The sequence below is a fragment of the Pyrus communis genome, chromosome 3 (assembly GCF_963583255.1).
Source record: "Pyrus communis chromosome 3, drPyrComm1.1, whole genome shotgun sequence".
Taxonomy (NCBI): Eukaryota; Viridiplantae; Streptophyta; class Magnoliopsida; order Rosales; family Rosaceae; genus Pyrus; species Pyrus communis.
In genome coordinates this window covers 26,016,066-26,035,979 of record NC_084805.1, presented here as the reverse complement: position 1 = coordinate 26,035,979, position 19,914 = coordinate 26,016,066, and the positions used below count along the sequence as shown (strand labels likewise).

Genomic DNA, 19,914 nt, shown 5'->3' with positions numbered 1-19,914 from the left:
GAGTAGGAATTCCTACTCAAAACTCTTAGTGTTTTAATCACATAGCTTTGTGCTTATGATCAGAACCTTTCATACTATGAATCACACTGTAAAGATCATCTGTACAAAAAATAAATTAAAATTAAGGTCATTTAGTTAATCTATTGTAGCAAATACATAGATGATTTGTAATGCTTTTACCAATACCGTTCATTTGTTTTTAAACAGTTTGATGACTAAACGACCTTAGTTTTAAGTAATTTCTTGTAGAAACGATCTTTATAGGGTGATTTATAATATGAACAGTTCTTATTATAAACACGAAATTCTATAAATAGACAACGAACAATTTTGATAAATTTTGAGTAGGAGTTCCTATTCATCTTTTGTAAGATCATGCATCGCCCAGGGGTATGGATCCTGTAAGCCTTATATGTATATTCATATATCTACCTAGCACGAGGCATTTTCAGAGCTCACTGGCTTCGAATTCCGTAGGAACTCCGAAGTTAAGCAAGTTCATGCGAGAGCATTCCCAGGATGGGTGACCCACTGGGAAGTTCTCGTGTGAGTTCCTAGAAACAAAATCATGAGGGCGTGGTCGGGGCCCAAAGCAGACAATATCGTGCTACAGTGAAGTTGAGCCCGGGATGTGGTGGGGGCCAGAGCCATGATGTGACAATTTGGTATCAGAACCAATCCATGATCGAAAGTGTGCCAATGAGGACGTCGGGCCTCTAAGGGGGGTGGATTGTAAGAGCCCGCATTGCTTAGGGGTGTGGATCCATGGTCGGGACCCAAAGCGGACAATATCGTGCTACGGTGGAGTCGAGCCGGGGATGTGGTTGGGGCCAGGGCTGAGATGTGACAATTTGGTATCAGAGCCAATCTCTGGGCGAAAGTGTGCCGACAAGGACGTCGGGCCCCTTAAGGGGGGTGATTGTAAGATCCCGCATCGTCCAGGAGTGTGAATCATGTAAACCTTATATGTATATTCTCATCTCTACCTAACACGAGGCCTTTTGAGAGCTCACTGGCTTTGGATTTCATCAGAACTCTGAAGTTAAGCCAGTTTGGGCTAGAGCAATCCTAAGATGGGTGACCCCCTAGGAAGTTGCTCGTGAGTTCCCAGAAACAAAACCGTGAAGGCGTGGTCGGGGCCCAAAGCGAACAATATCGTGCTACGGCGGAGTCGAGCCTAGGATACGGTGGGGGTCCAGGCGGGGATGTGACAATTTGGTATTAGATCCACTCTGCTGTTTGGTACGAATGTGCCGGCCGGCGAGGACGTCGGGTTCCCTTTAAGTGGGGTGAATTGTGACATTCCACATCGACCAATGGAGAGGGGGTGATGTGCCTCCATATAGCACGAGGCATTTTGGGAACTTACTGGCTTCGGATTCCATCGGAACTCCGAAGTTAAGCGAGTTTGGGCTAGAGCAATCATAGGATGGGTGACCCACTGGGAAGTTGCTTGTGAGTTCCCAGAAATAAAACCGTGAAGGAATGGTAAGCTCAAAGCGGACAATATCGTGCTACGACGGAACCAATCTGGGATGTGACATCTTTAAGTAGCCAAATATTATTCTTAATGTAGTTTAGATAACCATTTTAGATAAAAAGCCCACTTAATACAATTTTAAACTTTTTATAATACAAATTGCTCAAATTGAAACCTCACCTAATTCAAAAACCACTCACAAATTTTAGGGTAAAATATTGCAATAACTTCCATCTCTTTTAATTCAAATTTCGCATTTAATTCCATTTTGCCTGACTAACACGAAACTAGACAATACAAATTGGGATTTTTTAAAACTTGTTACGCATCATCATGTGTTTCAATTTATCTAAATGCATCACATCATTGATTTAAAACAATAATTGAGTCTCACTTTGTTCTTTATGAATTACAAAAAGTATCGCTTCAGCCTATAATTTGTTTAAGAGCATATTCCAAAAGGAAAAAGAAAAATAATTAGAATCCCATGATGTGAGTAATGCTAGGTAAACCAAAATTTTAAATTAAATTTGCAAATCATACCAATAGAAAATAAATACGTTAATCAATAATTAACAATCTAATTATCAACAATCATGTCATATATTTACAAATTTGGTCTAAATAGTGGCATTACCTCAAGAAATTTGTGTTAGTGTGACAAGAATTTTAGGAACAAAATGGTTGAAGTTCTACGTTTCGTTTTTTACTAGCTAATCACGCCACCTCCTACGTTGTTGCTGTTGCTGAATCACCAATACACTAGATTTGCAGCGAAATTCCGCCGAGGAAAGCATGTCGCCGATAACCCCAAGCTCCGGGAACTCACTCCAGTCCTCAAGACCCAACGTCTGAGGGCTTTTCACCTTATATCTTCTCCCGACGATGAACAGGTCGTATTCATTGTCGTCCATCAACGACCGTATTTTCCTTGTCGTTCGAGTCCCATCCTGTACATTCTCTTCCACGTAACTCACATACCCTATACTCTTCTGCTTTACTTCCTTCAACATCTCATTGTCCTGCACCCACTCCCATTTGTTGTGACTCTCTTCGTGGTCTGATGCGTCCACCAGATGAATCACCGTCAGGCTGATGCACGCGTCCTTCACCATCCGTTTCGCGAAAGTAAGCGCCTCCCTATCGTCCTTCCCTCCGAGAAAAACCACCGCAACTCTATACCCTTCAGCTGAGGAGTTGGTGCATCTTATGTGACCACGGTTCACAAGTATGGCAACCGAACATGGCGCTGTTTTAAGTACCCTACGATTGAGATCCCTTACGTTTTGGTTTTCCGACTCAATAGACCCGTCAGAGGTCGACCACTTTCGATGAAACGGAAGGATTATGAGCGACGTGTCCTTGTCGAGCGCGAGGGTGCATATGTCGTCGTACATGTATTGGGGAGGAGAGACCGCTGTAAATACATTAACGGAGACAGCTCCTTCGTTGTCTCTCATAAACTGAGTAAACGAACGGATGACATTATCGGAGTACGAGTAGTTGGAGAGGTCCCACTTGTGTATATCATGGGCGATGAAGACGGGCATGCTTCGGGCAACTAGCTCGATGAGGTGAAGGACGTAGAGGGTGATGGAGCTTTCTCGAGTAGGGCATGCGGCGTCGAGAAGGTTGATGATGGCGGGGGTGTTATCGGCTCTGTTGATGCACGCAAGGATTCGTAGGTCGGAATTGGGTTTGTCATTCATAAGGTTTCTTTGTTGGTAGCCGGCGTATTTTATCTTAGGATCGTACAAGAGCTTCACAAGAGGTGGCACAACAATTGCACTAAATACGACGGTGAACATCATATAATTAAACACGCCATGAACAATAATCTGCGCATAAGGAAAAACATGGGAACTAGTATTAATATCAGTGAGGCTGCCTATTAGTAATTATAAAGATTAACGTGCAAATGCGTGAACGTGTGACAATAATAATGCGCGGTTTGTTACGAATTCAATTAAATTAAAATAAGTATTTGCATGTTATAATTAAATTGATTAGATTGGTAATGTCATATCGACATGTATGTATTATTAATTTATATTAACTTAAACTTACGTACCCAAGTGTCTCTAGCAATGGTGTATCCGGCTATCTCGACAACGCCTTTGCTGGTCATTACGAGTGCTAGTGTCACAGCATGCTTGAGAGGCATCTTGCAACACAAAGGAGTCACCAAAGAGGCCGCAAATTTGCTCAAGAAGATCACAAGAGTGATGATTGCTGTGGCACGAACTGCCGTTTGGTCACCATCAGGCACCTCCTGTTGTACAACCACCCTCATCATGGACGTCGTCACAAAAACGGGCATAAAAATCCTATTGACCATAAAGTCAAGCTTTCTGACCAGTGTAGCTCCCAGTGGGGGCCCATCTGGCACAGCCAATCCCAAGATTAAAGGGCCCACTACAATGGACAGACGAGCTGCATGGGAAATCAATCCAGATCCAAAAACAGCCAGCAGGATTATTAATATGTACGAGTCCTTAACGGATTTGCCCTCCGGTGTCTTTCTCACCATCCACAACATAACTGGACGACAAACGTAGTGTACAAACAAAGTGAAGACTATCATCATCGTCAAGTCGATTAGGGGCTTATCCGGATCTCGCTGCATGACTGTCATTAAGGTTGAAACACCGGTGAGTAAAATGCTGGAGAGGTCACTGACAAGTGCCGATGATAATGCGAGCCGGCCGAGCTCAGAGTTTAAGATTCTGAGCTCGGTGAGGAGGCAATGGATGACGGGGGACGGAGACAGACAGTGCATTGATGTTATGAAAAGAAGCTGAACTATTTCATCGGCTTGTAAGGACCACTGGAAGGTGAGGATGAGAAGGGTTGCAGTGGCGGCAATTAGAGGCACTATCAAGGTTAAAGCACCGGTGTAGATGGCCTTTCTTCCGGTTTTATATACTAATCCGACGTCCATTTTTACTCCAAACAAGAAGGTGAAGAGTGTGTAGCCAGACAGTGATATTATGTTGAGTACTTCTTGATTAGCAAAAGGAAATATGGGATTCAAACTGAAGCCACGACTAGAATGTCGGACCACTCTGTCAAGTCCTAAATCACCAAGGAGTAATCCAGCCTGGAGGGTTCAGCCAAAATAATGTTAATGTCACTAGTAATTACTTAATGCACTCACAACATTGATAAGACAAATTTTTGTTTTATCATCTATCGCTCCAAGAAACTACAAGAGCGGAGTCCATTTTGTAGCGATAGATGCCTATAATTATACCACAAAATAAGATTCCGCTCCTTGTAGTGATCAACCTCACAAATTCCGCTCCTCAAGCCCGCATGGTGAGTCACTACTATTTCTTTCTAAAGACAACCACGGTGATGGTGAGAAATATTTAGACAATTAGAACATGCCTATGAACGACTGTCAACCATTAATGTAATGTATTATGTGAAATGTACTATAAGACTCATATGCATCTACGACTTTTATCCGATACATGGTACGTACCAGAAGTTGTGCGGCAAACACCGGGAGGCCAAACAACTTGAGAAACAAATGGGTGAGTTGGGTTACAACATAGATGAGAGTAATTTCAAATTCCAGAATTGGGAGGGAGTAGTTCTGCAGTCGAAAGGTGAAATGCACAATCCCAAGCGGGTCTTTAACATGCACCGGCCAAGAATCCGATTTGTTCCACAAGCCAAGCGAATTAACGCGAGGCGGAAACACCGTGCATATGGTCACCGGATCGGTCATCCTCTTCTGCATTCCTGTTTGATCCGGTGTCACCGCACTAAAGATCCAGAAGGCAGTCACTACAAAAATAAGAAGCAGAGGCGATGACATTCTGGCTCAATCAAAACTGAGAATATCCGTAAGTATCACTAGATCAAGAGCTTGTCGCCGAGAGAAAAATTGTATTTGGTTAATTCATGATTGCTCAGAGAAACACGAAAGAGGAGGACAATCCAAAATAATTATTTTTATATATCGTAATTATAGACGCAACATTAGTAATTAAGCAGCTGGTTTTAAACGAGTGGTTGTGTTAGCTTCAGCATTTAGGAAGAAAACTGCCTTTAAACAAGATTTCAACAGAGTAACGTTCGCAACCAGTTGCTTTTGACCGTCTGCATGCAATTTATTTTCTGGAAGTGGTTAAGTGGTTGTTTTCATTATTCCCTCATTTAGTTTACAAATTTCTTGGTCAATTTCCATATCATTTAGTAATTAATTATAAAGGAGCAGATCCGTGGCATCAATTTTTTTATACAAGATTTTGTGGGATGCATTCCTATGTGTTTTAGGTCTGAACCATCAATCTTTTAGAAGATCATTTATAGATCATTACTACAAAAAATTAGACAATCCAAAACCTTTAAGACATTCACTTGGAGTGAAGAAAATGAACTAATACAGTTTTGGTAGACAAAATTTTTGAGGAAATATCTAAAAGATAGACAATTCAGATACTTGAAATACATTTACGAAATAGACCTCGTAAAAACTTGTGTAAAAAATATGGTATCACGAATTGGCTCCCATTATAAACTATATCTTAATCTAATAAATGAAAAACTTAAATAATTACAAGCGAATCCATGTTGCAAGACGTGGACAAAATTACCCTTAATTTAATCTTAGGTCATCTCCAACTGAGGGCTGGCCAGAGGGTTCGTTTTAGCCCTCTGATTCTCTAAGAAATTAATATTTTAATGAACAGTACATGGTCATATTTACCTCCGTCTCCAACCGAGGGCCATATGACTCGTTTTAGCCCTGTCACAAAAAAAAAGGGTCTCCAACCGAGGGCCAAAGGGCAATAGGGCCAAACATAATTTATTATTTAAAAACTACAACTTAAATTCAAATCCAACGGCTAAGTAACATCAGCTAGCCGTTGGATTTGAAATTTTCTTTTGCTATAAATAGGGTGGATATTGGGCTATAATTCACACAACTTTAAATTCAATCTATTTCAATTCAAGTTTGCAATGAATTCCAACTTTGGATCCTCTTCAGATTCCAACTGGGGGTCCTCATCCAATTCCAAATTGGAAGCAAAATGGGCGCAAATGAGACGAGAAGATGAGGAGTCTGAAATAAAATGAAACAAATTTTGTGAAATAGAAGTTATAGGAAAAATTTTGTAAATAAAAAATAATAATAAAACTATAAAAAAAAAAATCAATGCAACGGTTAGCTGACGTCAGCTAGCTGTTGCATTTGAATTTTAGCTTAAGAATTCCTATCGGTTATAACCAGCAGGAATAACGATTTTTCTGGCCAGTCCCGGGCTGCAGTCAGCCCTCCAGCCCTTTCAGATTCCTTAGAACCCTCTCAGATTCCACGAGCCCTCTGGTCTAACTCTCAATTGGAGACGATTTTCGGGCTATTTTTAGCCCTCTAGATCTTTCGGTTGGAGATGGCCACAACGAAGTATTTGCAATGGTATTTGTTAAGTGCTGAATAAAAAATGTCTCAAGGAGGCTAACAGACAGTTGATTGAATTTCCCCATCCCACAAAGAAAAGTCTAACAAAAAACTTTTAAGTTCCGGCCTCTAATTAACTAAAATATTAAATTTAAATATTTCAAAATAAGTGAACAAACAAGAAAAAAATATATTCTTAAAAATCTAATGTGTTATAACACATAACATTATATTTGGATGGAAAAATTTAAGATTATAAAAGAATTTTAAAATGACAAAAATTGAAATGACGGGATTTTATTTTCTAGAATTTGTTAATTTTTTTATTTAGTTAACCTAAAATAACAATGAAATTGGATATGAATTTTGTTATTTTTAAACTACCAATCATAAAAATTGTGAAATGACACATATTTACATGTAATTTAAACTTGAGAATTAAAGGTCCCAAATTCTATATTTTTTTCACCCGAAAATTCTAAATTTCTATACTTATGAATTCAAGCAATGAAATTATTGCATGTTAATTTATAAATTTTAATTTTTATCCAAATTTTAAATTTATTTGCCGCATTCAAACATAATGGAAAAATGAATGTCATATCCAGCTCAGCTGAGCTGAACCACCGCAAGAAATCCCAATGATGTGACCTGGAATCGCAAACCCCGCACGTGGACGGTGGTCATGGATCCAAATTATTTGCCGCGAAATAGTGAACTACACTCTCGCGTTCCTCTCACTGTGCCCTCGTAGCCATAAAAGCAGAAACAAGAAAGCAGAAAAAAGCAGAAAGCACAAAGCAGAAAGTAGAAAAAAAGCAGAAAGCAGAAATTACAAAAATGGCGACTCTCTCACTCTCCTCCACGTTACAACGGAATTTCTCTCTCTACGGCATCAGCAGCAGCAGCACTACCACATCCAAATTCTCCGCCTTTCAACCGAGGCCGGCCAAGCTCTCTTGTCTTCTTCTGAGATCACTCCACCGCAACCCTCTCAGGTAATTTCGTAATTTCACTCCCAAAGCTTCAGATATCAATCGAGCTCTGCATGCAACGCCGTCGTTTCTGGTTTTTGGGCAGAGTTTCGATTGGCGGAAAGAAGGAATTCATGGCGATGAAGGGTAAGAGGAGGGGATCGGGTGCGATGTGTTACGCTGCACCTCTTTCTGTCAACAGCCTCCAGTGGATCTCCACCATTTCTTCTGCGTAATTCTCTTTCTCTCTCGCTTTCAGTTTTTTACATATGAGCCCTCGAGAGCATTGAACTTTAGTAAAAACAGTTCAAGCTCAATACTTTGGAGAAAAAAATCCAGCTGACTTTGTAATGGGGGAAGGGTGCCAAAGCAATTTCAAAACGAAGAATCAATTAGGGCATGACAATTGATAAAGGATAGGGTTTTTTTGTAATTTTCTTTTATCCAATTGAGCTCTTGAAGTGTTTTGTATAAGAATAATAGTTGTGGTGTTTTTCTAATTTATCTTTCGAGGTTCCACGAAAGTTTTCTACCTTCGGTATTGAGATGTTGGGCGAGATGGATTAATGCTTTAATGGGTGTTCAAATTTCTCACATTTCCAGGGTTCTGTTGCTTGTAAAAGGGACTGCTGTTCAGAAATCATTTCTTGTTCCCTTATTTCTCCTACAAGCGCCAGCTACCGTCGTCTCATGGATTAAGTAAGCATTTCAAGAAATTGGGTTATTGTCTTCGTTCTGTTTGTTGTGTTTTATTGCTAGAAAGTTTTTTTCTTGGTATGCTGTGGAGAACGTTTGCGGTCTGAGGTTAAATGTATAAGTTGGCTGACATTCATGAGTTTGGCTTGCAGGGGTGAATATGGTATCTGGGCTGCCTTCCTAGCCCTTCTTGTTCGTCTCTTCTTCTTTATTCCTGGTAGGTTCTCTTCTAAACTCTGATTCCTTGGTTTGAGTGTAGGCTTGACAATGCTAAACGGGGAGTGTTATCTGGTTTTCTCACTCAAAGCTAACTTGGCAGAGTTATCTGGGTTTCTCAAATAATAGTTTCTAATGTCGGCATGGTTAGTTAACTATATTGGTTTTATTCCATTAGGGGGAACAACCCATTTATTGTAATATACCCGTCTTTGCTTGCTATTATAGTATTTGAAGATGCCCTTATTTTCAGTATACTGACTTTTTAAGTTTTTGAACCATGTCCGGATCGAAGGTATAAAAGAAAATGTGAAATTAAATGTGTTGATTTGCTACTTTGCTCTTCTCTAAGTCTTGGTTCTGTTTTCTACTAATTTGAAATTGAGGTGTGTTAATATAGTGGTGTGGTTGCCATTTCAATTATCCTCTGTCAATTAATATTATACATGGTCTTATTTTGTTCTTTCTTAGCGGAACTTGAGTTGCCATTGACAGCATTCCTCCTGGTTATTGTGGCTCCTTACCAAGTTCTGAAACTAAGGTGCGCAAATGCATTGTTTAAGACCAACTTTGCCCAGTTATCTGTGATTTTCTCGGTTCTAATGTTTCAATTTGTTCCGTTGGCAGGGGAAGACAAGAAGGTGCTATTATTTCACTGGTCATTGCAGCATATTTGGCTTTCCAGCACTTTTCACGAATAGGAAGCTTGGAGAGATCATTTGACCGAGGTTCAATTATTGCTACCTTAGCCATCATTTCTATCACTGCTTTGTCATGCTTGTTCCTGTTCTGAGTTTATTGTAAATAAGGAGTAAGTCTGATAACAGTTATTAGTTACCTTTCATTTCCCTGTTATATTGTGTAATATGTCATCTGATTTTGTACTCTTGAATAATTTGTATTTACAGTAATAAAAGAGATTATCAGCTCAGAGGCAGGTTGTTGCCCTTCATTTTCAATCATAATTTTATGATGCCAAGACACATCAAATGGTTTACTTTAGACCATTGAGATACATTAACATGAATCAATCTTTGTGCATTGTGCATTCTGTTTTGTGTTTGATAAGTTAGCAATCACGTTGATCTTCCCATGTGCACAAGGATTGTCCTCTTTACTTGTTCTCATATTTTTCTTTTGGAGTGTCTTAACCCCTCGTTGCTGGAGATGGTTTTTGGAAAGCTTTACTTTTAAGTAAAGTGATGCCATTTTTGGGATGCGGAGATTATACTATTGGCATGGTGCAGAACTGGGTCGGTTACCTAGCCATTTGAATGCACGAAATTCTGTTAATTGTTTTGATGATTATATTGGAATCTATAATGAAAGTAAATAATATGAATTAAGGAAAATTTTATTGTTGAAATAACTTGTATCAACATTTTATAAGTCGCAAATTAAGAAGAGCTTAGGTATCTGCTGTCTTCATCTTCCAAGAGAGTAGGGTACAAGTTAGGTAAATTTCTTATGTGTTTGTTGATAAGAGGAAATATACTGTATATTTGAATACATCGAGTCTTCTGTAGTATCTAATGTGGTATGCCAGATAAGACATAGGTCATTCCATTGGTTACATCCATTCTTTCTAGTTAGGTCATTAATTTTCATTACCAGACCTTTTACTGTTATATGTCTATGTATGTGTTACTCATTGGTATCGTAGATATAATGCACTAGCTAATATCATGTAGGTTTATAAATAAAAGAAGTGCTGAAGCCTGGTGACCTTAACTAATAATTTATTGTACTAAAACTGCAGATAAAGGACCTATATGTCTACAGGTAAAAGAACCTAAAAAATATCTATGCTTTTTCTGTCCTTAGGCTTAATAGTCTACTATTGGGTGTACATAGATGAAGTATGGCAGTAATTTAAATGGTGAGGAACAAGGCCTAGCGATAACATAGTAGCTCATTTTGATCTCAGGGCCTCGTTGAACATTATGTAGGATGCTGGCAAATGAATGGTTTGCCATCTAACTGCAGATAGAATAGCTGAAACTTAGTTTCCCTTTAGACATAATTTTCTGCGAGAAATGACCCCAAGATCCCAGTCATGATGAATAGCGGTAGCATGCAAGATGAGATAGAGGTTGCTGAGTTCGGGGACTCTGTTGGCGAGTCACCATAAATTGTTGATCCTCCACCTGGTGTAGCGATGCTTGGGGTGTATGGGGATGTTGTTGTTGGTGGTGTTGTTGACATCGTTGGCGTTGGTGGTGTTGTTGACATCATTGGCGTTGGTGGTGTCATTGTTGTTGGTGGTGAGTTCATGCTGAATTTGCAAAGTAGAATTAGATTTATGTTTTACTTCATGTATTTATAAATGAAGTTGGAGGTAGGGCTATGAAAGGTTACCTGGTTGATGATGAGGAAGATGCAAAGCGACAGCTACCAGTACCTGCAATTTGGCAGAGCAAGGAGTTCAGTATTTATTCAAGCGTACATATAACAAGAACAGCAAGGTCAGGAATTGAATTTGTTAAGTGGCGGATCTGAAACTTTTGGAAAAAGAGCTAGGGAGCTATAGATATAAGTTAAATCGAGTTATACGTTCAGAAAGCTATTTGCAATTGAAATAAATGGAGAGTTCGTTCAGTGTTTCTTTCTTTGATAAGTGAAGTTTTTAGGACAGGTGATAAGCTTGATAAAAACCAACTTCTAGAAATGTCTTACTTGGGTCAGTGTTGGTGAGTTGAGCTGTTCCACCGAAATTGCAGCTGGTAGGAGATGGGTTCTTCTGATAGTAGTCGTTGAAGGCGTAGGAAGCATGATCGTGAAGAGTGTTTGGGTTATAACAGCTTCCACCTTGATTAATTGCTGAACAGTCTACACCTCCATAGCCACAAGCATAATCAAGAGCTACCTGCAAGGCGTTTTGTGAAGCAGATTGGCTTGCAATACACCAAGTACCACCTGATGATGGAGTTGTGGTGGGAGTTGTTGGGGATGATGGAGTTGTGGTGGGAGTTGTCGGGCTCAGGGGCGGGGTCGGGGGTATTGTGGTTGGAGTTGTGGTTGGTGATGGTGGGGATATTGTCGGGTTTGCAAATGGTGTGGGAATTGTTGGGCTGAGGGGCGGGGTCGGTGGTATTGTGGTTGGAGTTGTGGTTGGTGATGGTGGGGATATTGTCGGATTCGCAAATGGTGTGGGAGTTGTTGTTGTTGGACTTGGATTGACAACGGGAATATCATCGAGCTGGGTAGTATACACCGAAGATGAGGAAACTATATGTTTTTCTTGATTCACTTGCGTTTTGCTTTGGTGGGTTGCTTCCAAAGGAGGATTCTTTGGAACACTTGAACCTGAAGATATGAAAAGCATGGTAAGTTATTATTCTTTCATTGAAATAAATGGAAAATTTGAGTTTAATGGATAAATTTGAAAGAGTTATCAGATTGAGTTAAAAGAGCATGCTAAATGCTTCTTGTGCTTGCATATAATCTTGTTTCCTATGCTTGGATCATATGCAAAGGAGGTGGAACTTCATGTAGTTTTGACTCGAAATTGTCGCAAGGCGTAGAGGTGTGCTTGATGATCACATACTTTCGAAATAAGAAGAGGCTGGTTTCCGAATCCAGGGCTCGTTAGAAATAGTAATCTTAATCTCTTCATAAATCCATAGACATGAAGGAAACTTGATGATCATGTCAGGAAATGAGCAAAGCCGGGTTGGTGGTCAGAAGGCTCGTGTTGAAACACACGGAAGAGAAACAGAACCAGGCAGAAATGGAGACTAACGAAATTCAAAATTACCTGAACTAAAGAAAAGAAACAAGAAAAACAACGCAGAATGCCGAAGCGAGCCAACTCCCATCGCTCCTAGCTACTTCTCTTCTTCTACACTTCTGTTTTTGCAGGTTATTGTGATTGCAGGTAATCTCCCGGGCTCGAAACAATGATGCAGAAGCCAAGATATACTACACAAGAGGAACAGCAATGGTGGAGGTGTTGCGAAAAAGAAGAGTTTACGTCCTTTCTCTGCATATATATTTTATATATATGTGGAGGAAGAATCATGGCTTTCTTGGATCGAAGAGAGACGAAAAGAGAGAAGGGAGGGAGAATATAGAAAACTTGAGAGGGGAGGAATTGGGTAAGTTGGATATTGCAAGCAAGAGATGGTTGCCAAAAAAAGAAAAGTGGGATGAAATTGGGAAAGGCAAAAAACAATGATCTCCTGGGATTTAAATCTCATGTTTTGGTTTCTAAATAAATCGGGAATCTATGCTGCAGAATCTTGTTTTTTGTTTTTTTACCTTTTTGTTTTGGAACACACATCCTCTCCAGATCTGTGTAATCGGAGCTCGGGGATCAATGGATCCAGGTCATTGAAATTTGATCCAACGGCTATAAGTATTATAAGTTTTAGACGGGCTTCCTGTTTGTAGCCGTTGGATCAAATTTTAATGGCCTGGATCCATTAATCCCCGGGCTCTAGTTGCACAGATCCGGAGAGGATCTGTGTTCTTTGGTTTGTGCTCTTCTTTCTACTGTTTTTGGGGTACTTTTGTTTGGTTTAGTTTAGGTTGTTGTGTTTTTATTTTTCATGGCACTGAATCAAAAAGTTAAAGTTGTCGAGGGAGGAGTTTATGAGTGGCATATGGTGGTCTGTAATCGAGAATATTGTCTCCTCCTGGTCGATTTTCTTACTTCATTTAAAATTTGATAATCCTTTGCTTTCTCAAAGAACAAGTTGCCCTTGTTTGTTCTTAGTAAAAGGAGAAACTTGGCCTTAATATCCGCCCTTGTGAACTCAATGAACGATATTTTACTTCTCGAGTGCGTAGGAGGAGCACATATGCTCTAGTCAGCGTAGCTACTGGCTACGCTTATGTATTTAATGAGCACGGTTAATCATGCTTGTTATTTATTAGGCACGTACAATCCTTTTAGAAATCCCATCATGCCCATTGATGTGTCTTTTTCTTGTTGTGTATCAAACTCTCGAACCTACGAAAGGACATATTTCGGTTTCTTGCTCTTTCTTTTGAGGTTAGTGTGGAGTTTCGGGACAATTAAGGTTTATCTCCTTAAAACTCCAACTGAAAAGTAATGCAAACCCTCCATATTTGGAATCGGACTTACTTTGAATTCCTTGAAATAGCAATGATAAAAGCTAAGCAATGGCTTGGTCACAAATTACAGCAAAATTTGGGTGTGGAATTAAAAAAGCACAAAAATATATACAAACCCACATTGCAGGGGAAAACGATATTATATCCTAACCTAAACTACGAGAAGAGGAATTTGAACTTGGGGTGACAAGGGAGGAGCGTAATGCTCTAGTCAATTTGACTATTAACAATTAGTGCAGGAATTGATCATAACAAGAGTCATATTTTGGCCTTTTGATTAATTCAATAATTTGCAAAGAAGGGCAGCAGTCATTACACCACCCGCAGACATCATGAGCACGGAAGGCCAACGCATCCTTGAACGCTGCGATGGCATTGGGTTTGAGGGTTCTACTGGCTCATCCGCTTCCTCAAATGGCATTGAGTTTGAGGGCTGTGATGGCTGGCTCGCTTCCACAATCAGTGCCCGGTCTGAGGATTCTGGTGACTCCCTCACTTCTCGAATTAGGCTTGGGTGTGACAGTTCAGATGGCTCGCCAGTTTCCACGGTTGGCATTGGGAAACGGCAAATGGGACACAAGTGACTGATCCCTAGCCATCGTACAATGCAATCATGATGATAAAGGTGTAAGCAGGGCAGGCGAGTAAGTACCTTCACAAGAGTACTAGTTGAAGCAGCTTCATCATGGTCAAAACCCAAAAAACCCTTCATGCAGATAACACACGATGACGCCGTATGATCTTTATCTTCCAAACAAAGATCAAGTGGTTTTAGTTTCTCCAAACCCTCAATGGATGATTTAGTAGCAGGAGTAAACTTGAGCCTATGTAATTCCAGACTCGCCTCCGTTATCATGACCACGTGACGAATAGGCCGCGAGGAGACGGCGAATCCAACCTGCAGAGAAATCTTCTTAATGTATTCCGGCTGCAGCCTTTCCGGGACACCCAATATTTCCCCCAGACATCCAGCCAGTTGTTGTTTTACATACACACTCTTTTCTTCATCAGATAACAGCTTGAAAAGAGAAAGAGAAACCCTAATTGGTTTTTCACCTACGAAGTATTCTTCTCCAAAAGTAACGTCTCTTGGAAAAGAAGCAATTGCATCTTCTGAATCAACCAAACCAATCACCTTGAAGAACTGCAATTTGATACGGACCGCTTCGTTATTGTCATTGCTTTCCAGTACCTCCGCTAGGGATTCGCTTGTACTCTCCGGTTCCCGTGACGGGACTTGTATGTAGCGCCTAGATATCTGAGACATAGTATTATAGGCACCAACTATTAAATTAACATAGAGAATTTAACAAAGATATATAGTATGGAATTATGGATTGGTAATGCTAAGGAGACTCAATTTAGAGGAATTTAATATAATTTCTCAAACCTAACTTGATTTACAAGAAAAAAGGAATTTATTTATTATTTTTGAGAAAAGTATGGCAGAAGAATTGGATTACACGATAAGAACTTGCACTTCTCTCCCAAATCGATCTAGAAATTAGTTTAGTGTCAATAAGAACTTGTATTTCTTTCCAAGGCAGTCATGCAGTTTTTGTCTTCAATCCTTACCTTGTTTTGCACGAAAAAGTAACCCTAGCTAAGACTGTTGACCTAAAAAAAAAACCTAATGTTATTTTTCTTGTATATTATTCATCACATGCAGCTAAATGTTATCCTTCATATCTATTTGAATCATGCTGTCCTATTACGTTGCTGTCATTCAAATAAAATCCTAAGGATTTATGATGCAGAAGCAATCTCTTGTTAATTCTGCAGCAGATAATATGCAGAAGAAATCTCACTCTGCAAGTTCGTAAGGAGGAATTAATAACGACTCAAACACGATAGAAATTAATTTTGGCTATATACATGAATAAATTTCCGATCATGACAATATATAACTTAAGGTTGATTCGTAGGTTCGAAATCTTGGAGTAAAATAAAACAGCCAAATACATGGCCAATACAATACAAGACATGCTTTAGCTAGTGATGTTCATATTTTGCATCCCTTAACTTTGCTGCAACTGCCTCTAACTTTACTTTTTCAATAATCTGCAGAGAATCACAGAAGTTAATAATATACCACCTGCAGACATCATGAACAGCTTATGCAAATTCATCTCTGAGGGTTCTGGCGGTTTAGCCGCTTCCCCAATTGGCATCGGAATGGGGATACCGGCACAGTGGGCAACACAATTGCTTGATACGCAGCCACCCTGCAATGCAATTTATATGATAAAGGTGCAGGCATGGCAACCGAGTAATTATCCTTTTCTTGGACGCAGAAAAAGTCCTCCATACAAATAGCACACGACGATCTCACTGCCTCCGGACGGACCTTGCATGCAGAATTTAACTCCAGAAAAAAAGCTTTGCCGCGCCTTTTTCCATGGATTCCATCATAACCCTTTCCATGATATTCTACTTATGCACACTTGTGTACCTGCCATTTTTCAGAGAATGAGCTCAAGCGACCGTTGTTGATAAAGCTGTCATTCACGATTTTCCCAAGCCTCCTCCACAATCCCCTCATTGATCACCGCCGCCGCTGCTTGGGGCGCCAAAAACTCCGCCGCTTCACCTCCTTCTTCCTAGCGACAATACTCCGGCGACGGCGGAGAAGAATACCCAATCGCTATGGAAGGCGACGGCGAAGAAAAACCAAGCGACAGGGCCCCACCCAGGGCTCCAATTAGGGCTTTGTCGGCCCAACCGATCGCAATAAAAGTTTCCCGGCCCAACAAAAATAGAAGTTTCTTTATCTTTTAAATACGCGGCGTCTTGAGTCATGACCGTGGTGACAGTAGGACACGTGTGAAGGGGGCTGTTTTTTTTTTTGGAAGGAAACGATATATTGAACAGCACCCAACAGCACTAAGGCCGAAGCCACAGAACAACAAAAGCTCAACAAGAGCAAGCCAAAGAGGCATCCACAGCCCCGAGCAAGGTGAAGGGGGCTGTTTGGGTGCACAGGTTTTGGATCCGATTCTCTTCCGAAGTTTAATCCAGTCTGGGGTAGGACAGAGGCCGGTGGGCCAGGGCCAGCTGTAGAGTAGGTGTCCCAGTGTCCAATCCATCATGTGCCAAGTGTTGGATTGTCAAACATGGCTTGGACTGAACTCGTTTGAGAAGATACTAGATTTTCTTTTCTTTCATTAGTTTGGACGGAATGGATTGAGATTGAGATTAAGATTGAGATAGATTAGTTTGGTGCATGCGTATGAAAGCTTTAGGATAAGCACCAATCACTCCTTACACTCGCTTTAAAGGCTCATAGGATTTGAATAATGTATGAGTCATTTGATTTGTATAATGCACATACTATACATTAGTCTTGTTTAATTTATGATGGATTATTATTATTATTTTTTTTTAAATACTAATTAGGATTCGTATGAGGAAATTACGATTCTTCGAACAATCAAGGAAAAAAATTAGACATCATGTCACGTGACTTGTGAAAGATGTAAATTTGTGATAGGAGAAATCTTAAAAATCTACTCAATCGCCAGTTGTATAATCATAAATTTGTTTTTTTTATTATGTAATTAATCATCTCATTTCAAAATTAATTATGTCATGAGATATGAATTGGTTGAATTGAGAGCTAATTTGAGGTTGCTGTGTTTGTTTGTTTTTTTTTTTTAGTTTTAATTTTAATTTTTTTAACTGTTTTTGCAATATAAATTTGGTTGAAGAAAATATATTTCAAATCGAGTTGCAAAAAATTATATTGTTGATAAAAACACCCTGTTACGGATTACACACATTTTTACCAAGATTCTAAAAAACGCTAGGCGCTGGTCGGGCAGCGAGTAAGGGCCTAGTGCCTAGGCAAATTTATATAAATATATTATATATCTTCTAAATAAGTGCTTATTTACACTAAAAAAAATATACTTGCATGGATAATAAAAGAATGATAAAATACAAAACTAATACACAAAGTACATCCATCTAATAAGTTCAATATTTAAAAAAATGGTAAGCATATAATCATAATGAGGAGTATTCTTGGATGATAGACTAAATTATTCTTGTTTATGATCCTTGCATTAGATTGGGTACAGACTAAATAACTCATATGGCATTTAGATAAAACATTAATATATATATATATATATATATATTAAAATCCATTGAACGTGCACTCCACCTCTCACATTACCTAAGGTGAACCTGCACTCCACCTCTCACATTACCCGAGCCCCAAGCCCCAATAAAGTAAAACACCTTCCCAATTTCCCATTAAAACAGTTCGATTCTTCATCTTCGCTTCCTTATCTCTTTCAGAAGAATTACAACCACAAAGTGAAACAGAAACTGCAGCTCGCACAGTCGCACCGCCACAACTGAAATGTCAAATACCCTCTCTTTCTTTGGGCGTACTCTCTCTTCCTTCATCTGCTCATAGATGGCAAAGCTATAGAGATCGGAAGTTGCAAATTCAGAGTTGTTGCGCATTTGGGATTTGCAACCGCCTAGAGTGGCACCTAGCGCCGCCTAGACCGCCTAGACTAAATCCTCTCCGCCTTAAGTGAACGATTTGGTAGAAAACAGATCAGAGCTCCGCCATCCAGCGCCTAGGCCAATTTTAAAAACACTGATTTTTACTAACATTGCCATTAGGGCTTTTATCATAAATAGGCTCTGAATTTGACTCTCACCATCAAGTAAATCAATGTAGTTCCTGAAAATAGGTGTCGCAAATCAATATGGTCATTCCGTCACAATTCTGTGAAGTGCTAATGTGACACATAAATTGACTCCAAAAGATTTATGGTTTTTTTATTTATTTTTTATTTATCACATATGGTCCTTGAAATTGACCCACACCATCAATATGGTCAATGAAATTGAAAATCAATCAATGTAGTCCTTAAAAATAGGTGTTGCAAATCAATATAATCATTTCGCCACAATTCTGTTAAAAAAATTGTTATGTGCTGATGTGGGTTTAATAATTAATTAAAAAAGTTGTCTAAATACTTTTTTGCACAACGATTTTTTCTTCTTCTTATAATTGGGCATACTCCAAAGAGAGATCCCTTCCATAAATTCAAAGGCACAAGGCTTAACCAAGGCCTAAGAGGGGGTGTGGAAATAGTTTTCAACCAACAATGGATGCATCTCAGTTATAACCTCATTATCTCAAAGTATACCTCATCGTTCTTTGCACCACCAGACCACCAGGGAAGAGTCGAACAAGCTTTCCAAGATTAAGGTTGTGAGGATGTTGATTGCCTAAATGTGACAACCCGTTCCAAATTTTACGTTTTTATTTTATTTTAAAAGCGTGAATTTACGAAATTGCCCTAGAGGTAAGGACTTTGACTTCCGTAGACCATCGATTTGAGAGATGTGGAACTTATTCTTTTAGCATATCCTCGTAGTACTCATTGGTACGAACGTATAGGCGAAAGCCGTTTGCGAGTCCGGATTATAATGGTATAGTTACGGACGTTCGAAATTGGTTATTCAAGGTTTAATGTTTATTTAAATTAAATCTCCACTTTGTGGGGGAAGCCCAATCAGAAAATGGAGGGAGGAAAGAGGAAGTAAAGTTGGCAGCCAATCAAAAAGAAAGAGGAAAAAAAAAAAAGAAAAAAAAAAAAAAAAAAAAAGGGAAAACTCCCCCCAAAACCGTGACCCGACATGCACGACCATCCATTTTCCAAGGCCGATTCCGGCCAATTCCGGTGGAGTTTTTCGATGCCACCACCACCATCTTGAAGCTCTCATTCCCCTCTACAAAACCCACCCAAGAACCACCTTGATTAACCATGGTATGAGGCGGTTTGAGGCCACGAAAGTTGACGAAAATCAATGGTGCTCCGGCCACCCTTTTCGATTTTCCGGCAAATCGGCAAAGCGATGGCCGATGCCACCACTTGGGCTTTGTAGCCCATCATCCCAGGAGCAAAAGCCGACCAACCTTGACCCCGTTGGACCACCGTAGACGACGAATCGACGTCGGGAAGTTTTAGGCACCCGCCGGCTTTGTGGGCAAAATTGACCATCTTCTGTCCACTTTTGGACTTCGTGGC

The 19,914-nt window shown here is 39.8% G+C and overlaps 3 protein-coding genes across 3 annotated transcripts; 1 reads left to right on the top strand and 2 right to left on the bottom strand.

Annotated features, from left to right (window-relative positions):
* Window positions 1-2,193: 2,193 nt before the first annotated feature.
* Window positions 2,194-5,306, bottom strand: LOC137728514 (cation/H(+) antiporter 4-like). The gene is made up of 3 exons (XM_068467281.1): window positions 4,968-5,306; window positions 3,552-4,580; window positions 2,194-3,318 (listed from the first exon to the last, which is right to left on the bottom strand). The coding sequence occupies exons 1-3, from the start codon at window positions 5,304-5,306 to the stop codon at window positions 2,194-2,196; spliced, it is 2,493 nt and encodes an 830-aa protein (XP_068323382.1).
* Window positions 5,307-7,683: 2,377 nt separating this feature from the next.
* Window positions 7,684-9,731, top strand: LOC137728944 (cold-regulated 413 inner membrane protein 1, chloroplastic-like). Its single transcript, XM_068467756.1, has 6 exons — window positions 7,684-7,891; window positions 7,974-8,099; window positions 8,471-8,566; window positions 8,716-8,780; window positions 9,251-9,320; window positions 9,407-9,731. The coding sequence occupies exons 1-6, from the start codon at window positions 7,734-7,736 to the stop codon at window positions 9,570-9,572; spliced, it is 681 nt and encodes a 226-aa protein (XP_068323857.1). The 5' UTR covers window positions 7,684-7,733; the 3' UTR covers window positions 9,573-9,731.
* Window positions 9,732-10,475: 744 nt separating this feature from the next.
* LOC137730329 (leucine-rich repeat extensin-like protein 5) lies at window positions 10,476-13,087 on the bottom strand. Its single transcript, XM_068469396.1, has 4 exons — window positions 12,537-13,087; window positions 11,456-12,085; window positions 11,138-11,180; window positions 10,476-11,054 (listed from the first exon to the last, which is right to left on the bottom strand). Exons 1-4 carry the CDS (start codon window positions 12,595-12,597, stop codon window positions 10,793-10,795), a joined length of 996 nt encoding a protein of 331 aa, XP_068325497.1. The 5' UTR covers window positions 12,598-13,087; the 3' UTR covers window positions 10,476-10,792.
* Window positions 13,088-19,914: the final 6,827 nt, after the last annotated feature.

Excerpts from the sequence above, each read along its gene's own strand:
- LOC137728514 (XM_068467281.1), bottom strand. The coding sequence starts at position 5,306 with ATGTCATCGCCTCTGCTTCTTATTTTTGTAGTGACTGCCTTCTGGATC. Across the intron at positions 4,581-4,967 it reads TGTTTGCCGCACAACTTCTG|GCTGGATTACTCCTTGGTGA; the intron begins GTACGTACCATG and ends TGAACCCTCCAG. Across the intron at positions 3,319-3,551 it reads CCATTGCTAGAGACACTTGG|ATTATTGTTCATGGCGTGTT; the intron begins GTACGTAAGTTT and ends CCTTATGCGCAG.
- LOC137728944 (XM_068467756.1), top strand. The coding sequence starts at position 7,734 with ATGGCGACTCTCTCACTCTCCTCCACGTTACAACGGAATTTCTCTCTC. Across the intron at positions 7,892-7,973 it reads CTCCACCGCAACCCTCTCAG|AGTTTCGATTGGCGGAAAGA; the intron begins GTAATTTCGTAA and ends GTTTTTGGGCAG. Across the intron at positions 8,567-8,715 it reads ACCGTCGTCTCATGGATTAA|GGGTGAATATGGTATCTGGG; the intron begins GTAAGCATTTCA and ends TTTGGCTTGCAG.
- LOC137730329 (XM_068469396.1), bottom strand. The coding sequence starts at position 12,597 with ATGGGAGTTGGCTCGCTTCGGCATTCTGCGTTGTTTTTCTTGTTTCTT. Across the intron at positions 12,086-12,536 it reads GTTTCTTTTCTTTAGTTCAG|GTTCAAGTGTTCCAAAGAAT; the intron begins GTAATTTTGAAT and ends TCATATCTTCAG. Across the intron at positions 11,181-11,455 it reads ACTCACCAACACTGACCCAA|GTACTGGTAGCTGTCGCTTT; the intron begins GTAAGACATTTC and ends GCCAAATTGCAG.